The 7996-nt window shown below is 40.9% G+C and overlaps 2 protein-coding genes across 2 annotated transcripts; one reads left to right on the top strand and one right to left on the bottom strand.

Annotated features, from left to right (window-relative positions):
• Window positions 1–86: 86 nt before the first annotated feature.
• LOC125528742 (cullin-3A-like) lies at window positions 87–2306 on the top strand (the record flags this gene model as incomplete). The annotated part of the gene is given in 1 exon segment (XM_048693182.1): window positions 87–2306. A coding segment is annotated over 1 exon segment (2044 nt), but the record flags the coding sequence as incomplete, so codon positions are not given.
• A 2116-nt stretch (window positions 2307–4422) lies between these two features.
• Window positions 4423–7975, bottom strand: LOC125528741 (probable hexosyltransferase MUCI70; the record flags this gene model as incomplete). Its single annotated transcript, XM_048693181.1, is given in 8 exon segments — window positions 4423–4982; window positions 5119–5297; window positions 5374–5630; window positions 5929–6140; window positions 6337–6692; window positions 7043–7092; window positions 7184–7277; window positions 7873–7975. Coding segments are annotated over 8 exon segments (1365 nt in total), but the record flags the coding sequence as incomplete, so codon positions are not given.
• Window positions 7976–7996: the final 21 nt, after the last annotated feature.

Below are 7996 nucleotides of genomic sequence, written 5' to 3'. Positions count from 1 at the left end.
GGGGGGGGGGGGGGATCTAGTATAAAACCTACTAAGGGCTATTGTGTTGTCGCCTTACTCTAATTTGTGAATTCATTTTCCATGTGCAGGAGTGCCTACAACATGGTGCTTCACAAGTATGGCGAGAAGCTCTATAATGGCCTTGAGAGCACTATGACATGGCGATTGAAGGAAATATCAAAATCAATAGAGGCTGCACAGGGTGGTTTGTTTTTGGAAGAGCTGAATGCGAAGTGGATGGATCACAACAAGGCATTGCAGATGATCCGGGATATTCTAATGTACATGGATCGGACTTATGTCCCAACATCCCATAGGACACCTGTTCATGAGCTTGGTCTGAATTTGTGGAGGGATCATATAATTCACTACCCAATGATCCATGGTCGGCTGCTTGACACCCTTCTAGACCTTATTCACAGAGAAAGAATGGGTGAAGTGATCAATAGAGGCCTGATGAGGAGCATTACAAAGATGTTAATGGATCTTGGTCCTGCTGTGTACCAAGATGATTTTGAGAAACCATTTTTGGAAGTTTCCGCTAGCTTCTACAGTGGGGAATCTCAAGAGTTCATCGAGTGTTGTGATTGTGGTAACTACCTTAAGAAGGCTGAGAGGCGGCTCAATGAGGAAATGGAGCGTGTCTCACACTACTTGGATGCTGGCAGTGAGGCAAAGATAACTAGCGTGGTGGAGAAAGAGATGATAGCCAATCACATGCATAGATTGGTCCACATGGAAAACTCTGGCCTTGTTAACATGCTTATAGATGACAAATATGAAGATTTGGGTAGGATGTACACCTTATTCCGAAGGGTTCCTGATGGTCTATCAACAATCAGAGATATGATGACTTCATACCTGAGGGAAACAGGGAAGCACTTGGTGACAGATCCGGAGAGATTGAAAGACCCAGTGGAATTTGTTCAGTGCTTGTTAAATGAGAAGGATAAGCATGATAAGATCATCAATGTTGCTTTTGGCAATGATAAAACCTTCCAAAATGCTCTGAATTCATCCTTTGAGTTCTTCATCAACTTAAACAACAGGTCACCTGAATTCATATCACTGTATGTTGATGACAAACTCCGGAAAGGACTGAAAGGGGCAACAGAAGAGGATGTGGAGGGTATACTGGACAAAGTCATGATGCTGTTTCGGTACCTTCAGGAGAAGGATGTGTTTGAGAAGTACTATAAGCAGCATTTGGCAAAAAGGCTTCTGTCTGGCAAAACTGTTTCTGATGATGCTGAGAGGAGTATGATAGTCAAACTCAAGACGGAATGTGGGTACCAGTTCACCTCCAAATTAGAGGGCATGTTCACTGACATGAAGACATCTCAGGACACCATGCAGGATTTCTATGCCAAGAAATCCGAAGAACTTGGTGATGGCCCTACACTTGATGTCCACATCCTCACAACTGGCTCTTGGCCAACACAACCCAGCCCTCCCTGCAGCCTTCCACCTGAAATCCTTGCAGTATGTGAGAAATTCCGTGGATATTATCTTGGAACTCACAGTGGGCGGAGGTTAACATGGCAAACAAATATGGGAACAGCTGATATAAAGGCCACGTTTGGGAAAAGCCAGAAGCATGAGCTGAATGTATCCACTTACCAGATGTGTGTTCTGATGTTGTTTAACACCTCTGATGGACTTAGCTACAAAGACATCGAGCAAGCTACTGAGATACCTTCCACAGACCTAAAGAGATGTCTCCAGTCTCTTGCTTGTGTCAAGGGGAAGAATGTTCTCCGTAAAGAGCCCATGAGCAAGGACATATCAGAGGATGACACATTCTACTTCAATGACAAGTTCACAAGCAAGCTTGTTAAGGTGAAGATCGGGACCGTGGTGGCAGCAAAGGAATCTGAGCCAGAGAAGCAGGAGACCCGCCAGCGAGTTGAGGAGGACAGGAAACCTCAGATTGAGGCTGCCATCGTCAGGATCATGAAATCTAGGAGGGTCTTGGATCATAACAGTATTGTATCTGAGGTTACCAAGCAATTGCAAGCACGGTTCTTGCCGAACCCTGTTATCATAAAGAAACGCATAGAATCTCTGATCGAGCGCGAATTCTTAGAGAGGGACAAAGCAGATAGAAAATTATACCGCTATCTTGCATAAAAAGCCAGCATGTGAATGTTAAGAGATATTTCATGAGCAGGTGGCTTCCTTGTATTCCTGTAAACATTTCCCCTTGTGCTTGAGTTCAGTTTTATTTGTTGGGCACTGTCCACTGAAATCATAGCAGTTGTTGAATTTGGTTATCAACGGATTGAAATGGAGACTTTACCCAATCACTGCAACAGGTCTACTAGCCAAGCATTTATGTTATGCACACTTGTTCATTCAGAATTTCCTTCTCTTCTCTTTTCTTGGATATTGGATGTTGCATTCTCCTTCTCTTCTCTTGGATGCCGTGTTTCCTATAAAAAATCATTTGAATCAAGGAGGCCCTATTCTTTGTTCCACCAGCCATTTCACCTAGAAGATCTGCTAGTTTCTTAAAGTATCTGCAATTCTGCATCTAGTATTTGTATTGTACATGTAACTTTGACGGACCTGAATGCAAATTGTGTATGCTCCTGCACGCTAAGATGCACACACATGAGTGTGTGCACGCTTCTGTTCTGCCTCTGTCAAGATTCATCCCCAGCTTAATGATGTGGAATCTTTTTGCCAAATTGTTGAAGATAAACAGTGTGTCTGGATTCTTCTCTAAACATTTCCCAGTTGTGTCGCGGTTAATGTTCTGAACCATAAAGAACTGCATCAGGCTGTGATTTTTCTTCCAAAACGAAATGAAAAAAAGGCCAAGTTCTGGATTCAGTTTCATATGCACAATGCCATCTACATTGAACTGGTACTGGAACGGGAAATGCAGGCTGAATCTGAAAGAGATTACATAAGCTATGTTGAATCTGGGTAGTAATCAGTTTCATATTACATAGGCTATGCATAATTGGTTCAGAAAATATTATTGCTCTCTGCTTCTTCTGGAATTCAGTTTCATATGCACAATGCCATGTACATCGTTTTTTGTACCCAATCCATGATGCATTTATGTTATTGATCGGCTGAAATGGGGATTTTACCCAATCCATGATGCATTTACGTTAGGTTCATTCCGAATTTCTTTTCTCTCTTCTTGGATATTGGATGTTGTGTTTTCTTTCTCTTTTTTTGGATGTTGTGTTTCCTTGTCGGTTCTGATGCATGTGAAGAACGCCAGACACTATCAACGTTTACATTCGCTGCTTGTTTCATTGCGCTAGCATTTTAACACTAAAATTGGTTACTGTTGCTTCCAAGTTTGTTTAGAATAACAGAATGTACTGCCCATCCGACTGATCTTTGGCAAAGATCGGCCGGGCCGCAAATCGTCTGATGCCCGCCGTGTGATTGCCCCTCTCCTCTAGCCATCCCTCTCTCTTTTTATTTATTGGAATAAGGGATCGGGTTTGGCCATAGGAGTGGGTGTTGAACTGTTGACCCCACATTTCAATAGGAGTTATTTTTATTTATTAATTTTTTTCTGGATATTCATTGAGTTGCCCATGACCAAAATTTCATACTCATGTCCTACACATATACAGTATTATTTTATGGGGTCCATTACCCATGAATACAAAATCTTGTCATGTCTTACGCATGGGCAAAGCTGTCATCTTATGTGTGGATAAGGATATGCTGAGCGCGGGTGCTTTGAAAGAGCAGTGTGTGCGATTGATGCCCATCCAATGGCAGTGCGAGCACTTGATGTTTTTCGTGGATCAGCTGGCTGAGGAGAAACGTTTCCCACATCCAAATGCTACCTTTCGTGGAGCTGAGGCGCTTACATAAAATGGAAAACCAGTGCAATATTATACTTGTTAAAAGGTTTGCAATTGGCGCATGATTTTTTCCTGTTGAATACGACCAACAATCACTGATCCAAAAATTAGAAAGTACTTCCTCCGTTTTAAAATGTAAGACGTTTTTTAACACTAGCATAGTATCAAAAAAGGCGGGACGGAGAGACTACATACATTGATTAAAAAGAAGAAGATACAACTTCCGTCGTACTAAAAATAAGGAATCTCCAGGAATTATCTCTTCGTACACTGAAAATGATACCTGCTCTCCTACTCATACTCCCGTTCTTTGACTGAGCAATGACTATCAGAACATCAGTGAGTTGAAATTCACAACATTATCCTGCGGAAGTGAACGTTTCGCTCTTGGATGTAATTACACCCTTTTTTTAAGAAAAATAATAATTTGTAAGAAATTCAAAAAATCTGAAACATTTTGCAAATAAAGGAGATTTATTGTTGCCTTGTATAAAATCTTTCGTGAAGAAATGACTTTCATGTTGTTGTGGACGTAAAAAAAACAAATTTGTCGCTATATACGAGATACTGTTCATGCTATATGTCCAGGGCAATTTGTCATTTTTGTCAGAGAATATTTCATTACAGAATATTTTGGTACGACAGAAACGACAGCTCAAATTTGTTGGGAAGAAGTTTTGGAACGTTTTGACTTTTTCTGAATTTTTTAAAAATAAAATCATTTATCAGGTGTAATTACCACCATGTTCCAAAGGGTATTTTCCCCGATATGTATTTCTTCCACCAACGACTTTGCGAGTAAAAGCCTGCATGGTTGGAACCTGAAACTGCCCGTTTTCTGCTCCTCTGATCGCAGCAGAATACAGTGCTGCTCTGTAAGATTTCTCCCGCGTCTGGAAACTGTGGAAACCAGGAGGCAGCAGCGAAAAAGAATTCCATGTAGGGATGCAGGCGGCGGCCCGCTTCCTGTCTGCTAGCATCGAGATCTTCCATTAAAGGAGTTTAGCTTCTAGTTCGTCAATGGCAGTCTTAGCTTGGCATCGATGAATGATTTTTATCCGTACGAAGGTTTGTTGGGGGTGGATCTGTAGATCCATTAGTTCGGTGATGGAACAGTTTAGCTACTGCTCTTCTTTCACAGTCCTGTTTTAACAATAAGATGAAAAGAACCATATTAAGATTCTATGTACCCTGTGTAGGAATGAACTACCATTGACAGTAATTATTATCAAGTACGTATTAACTAAGATAAAATACAGCATATCAGGACATTTATTACCTTAAACATATTTAGTTGAAAATATCTTCCAGCGTTCATTCTCCTGAGCTTCAAGTAAGTGTATGTAAAACTCAATTGATCACGTGAAGTGAAACGGTTGACCTCATTGAACCAAAGGCATGAAAATAAATTAGACATTGGTGTATGGGCACGCACGATGAAAGATCCTTCGGGCACATCTGCAAAATTGTTATACACTCGATCAACTCATTTACTCATAGGAGAATTTATCAAACATAAGTAAATGCTACTTACAACTCGGTAGAACAGGATCGTGGCCAGAGGCATTAAACTTCACAAGGCCGTCAGACTGATAAAAGTAAAATTGCTCATCGATAGCAGTGTGATTGTACTTGTTTAAGCGCTTGTTCTGAAGCACCTCCTCCCAGACACAGGTGCGATCATAGTGCACTGAAATGGCGTACTCTGCTTTCTTTCTCCATAAGAAATACTCAATGATAAGCATTGGATCAGCATGAAGACGCAATTTGCTATCCAACCAGATGGAGTACCTAACAGGTAAAATGTGTTATGTTAGCCATGGAGAAGAAAATGCATGTAGTGGTAATATGTATAGGAAAATACATATATGTGCCAGTTAAAAGAAAGCTAATAAAAACTAAGATCCTAAACTACATTAGTAGTTGATGAGATGACATACATCAGCAATCAACCAGCTAATAAGTAGTAACGAACTAACTCCGCGTGCTTTAGAATTTATATAATTTTATTCTGCAAGGAGTATAGAGTACTATACAGAATCTCCATGCAACTAGATATTATGGACAAATACATCAGCAAAAAACTTACAAGGCAGATGGGAAGAGTCGGTGAGCCAGAAGTTTTGGCACCTTTCCTGCTCTCCGCATATCTTTGTAGGGTAAATTCTTAACTACAACAATTCTCCAAAGACCAATGGATCCATTTTCATCAGGGACGTGTCCTTCAGAGGAAAGGGTTGTCAACGTTAGCTCATCCAGGAACATGATGAAGCACACATTCTTCTTAGAGTATGAGCCAATCTGTGAGATTTTTAAACTGGTAAATGATAATGTTTCTGAAACAGTGTAATAAAGAGAGAAAAGCATGCAATCACCATGAGATTGAAAAAACACAAAGAGATTGCCAAGGAGGAAATGATGGTGACTTGCCATTTTGCATCTGAAAAACATGGTACTTGTTAAGAATGCATGCACAAAAAAGGAACAAGAACATTACTCTGCTTTTAGTTGGTCTCCTTAAGTAATCAGAGCCTCCAAAAATGCATGATGACACCACCACACGGCAGGTAGCCATATAAGCCCTGTCATGTTCATCCAAATCAAATCCACTACTGGGGTAACCCTCTGGACCATCTACAAAACCACAGTGAAGACTTTGGTTTTTTGCATAATATGTTTCCTCTCTTTCCCGAAGACTCTGGTGCCCAGCAAACAATGGTTCAAAAAATCCATTACCAATCAAATGTCCCTCATTCAAGATATACTTCAACAAGAACTGTGTAAAATTGCTGTAGTCAGCAGGCTCCACAAGATTGTCAACCGACGGCAAAAACTCAATTTCACAGGGCCCATCTGCAATATTACATTATGTATGTAAGTTGACAACAAAAGTAACTAATATAGAACCGAGAAACATGCAAAAATTAATATCATTTACATGGTTCCATTTAGCAAATAAATAGGTTAGGAAATGCCTAGTGTCAGGCTTTGTGTCAAGTTTGAGCTATGAACAGCATTAATCAAGGTAGAAAATATGAGAGTAGATATTTTGAATGTAGAACCATGAGATCTTATCAACATGTTTGTTCCAACTGAGTACATCCAAGATAAAAATTGGATAACAGATTTATCTTACAAAGGTTTAAAATGACAATGTTGTAGGAACTCAACGTTTAGAGAGTAGAGTCCAGAGTATCTCTTACAATGCTTTTTCTTTCTTCCTTTGATGAAGGGTTCTGACTTGTCTATAGTCCTGACATAAAGGCAAATCTGATGATACCCGAAGGTATGCGCATATACACAAGTACATATTGACATATGGAAAATGGTAAATGTGCACTTACATAGAGATATTTTCCTTGACAGTGGTATTGCGTTTGTCTCTCTTATCCATTCCCTTTCCAACATTCTCCCTGTTGGCCGGACCTTGGTGTATCGCTGCATAGCAGAACATTGTCGATTTGTGAGAAGTTTGGAAATATTGTTAACCAAAAATGCCTGTGTCACTCCAACAAGTATCTGAGTTACACGAAGATTCTAGATAGCGGGGTTCAGCAGTAAAATTCCTCATTACACAATTTTGTTTTTCTTAACTGAATTACTCAATTTTGCCGCACTTAAATCACATGATGACAATGGATAATTTCATAACCTGGTAAGTGACAACACAAAGAGGTGGAGCCAGTTGCAATTTATTTCGTACAATTAAGTACACCATGTAGCACTGAATTTCACCACACTTCTACTGACTTGACCGCAACCTTAAGAGCTAGACATGATACAAATATTTAGTACTCCCTCCGGCCCATAATATAAGATCGTTTTGCAAGCTAAAACAGCTCGTACATCTACGCCTTGACGAATCCGAGTGTATATCCAAAACTCTGATGCTGCCCATGCCATCAGATTGTCTAATTGCTTCCCCGCAATGGCAAATTATAGAGAACAATGATCCCGTGAATTATCAATCGCGGTCTGTTCGCCTACATTGCAGCAAACCGCACTTGTGCAGGGTGGCGGGAGGAGAGCTTACTGTGGAAGGGGAGGCTGGCGTGGGAGGAGAAGGAGAGGTAGGCGAGGGAGAGGAGCGCCAGGGCGAAGGTCGGGGGGAGGAGCAGGCGGCAACGGCGCCGCGGGCGTCGGGGAAGGGCGGGGGG

The sequence above is a fragment of the Triticum urartu genome, unplaced genomic scaffold (genome assembly GCF_003073215.2).
Source record: "Triticum urartu cultivar G1812 unplaced genomic scaffold, Tu2.1 TuUngrouped_contig_5079, whole genome shotgun sequence".
Taxonomy (NCBI): domain Eukaryota; kingdom Viridiplantae; phylum Streptophyta; class Magnoliopsida; order Poales; family Poaceae; genus Triticum; species Triticum urartu.
The sequence above is the reverse complement of the archived record's forward strand: the minus strand, read 5'-3'. Positions and strand labels throughout refer to the sequence as shown.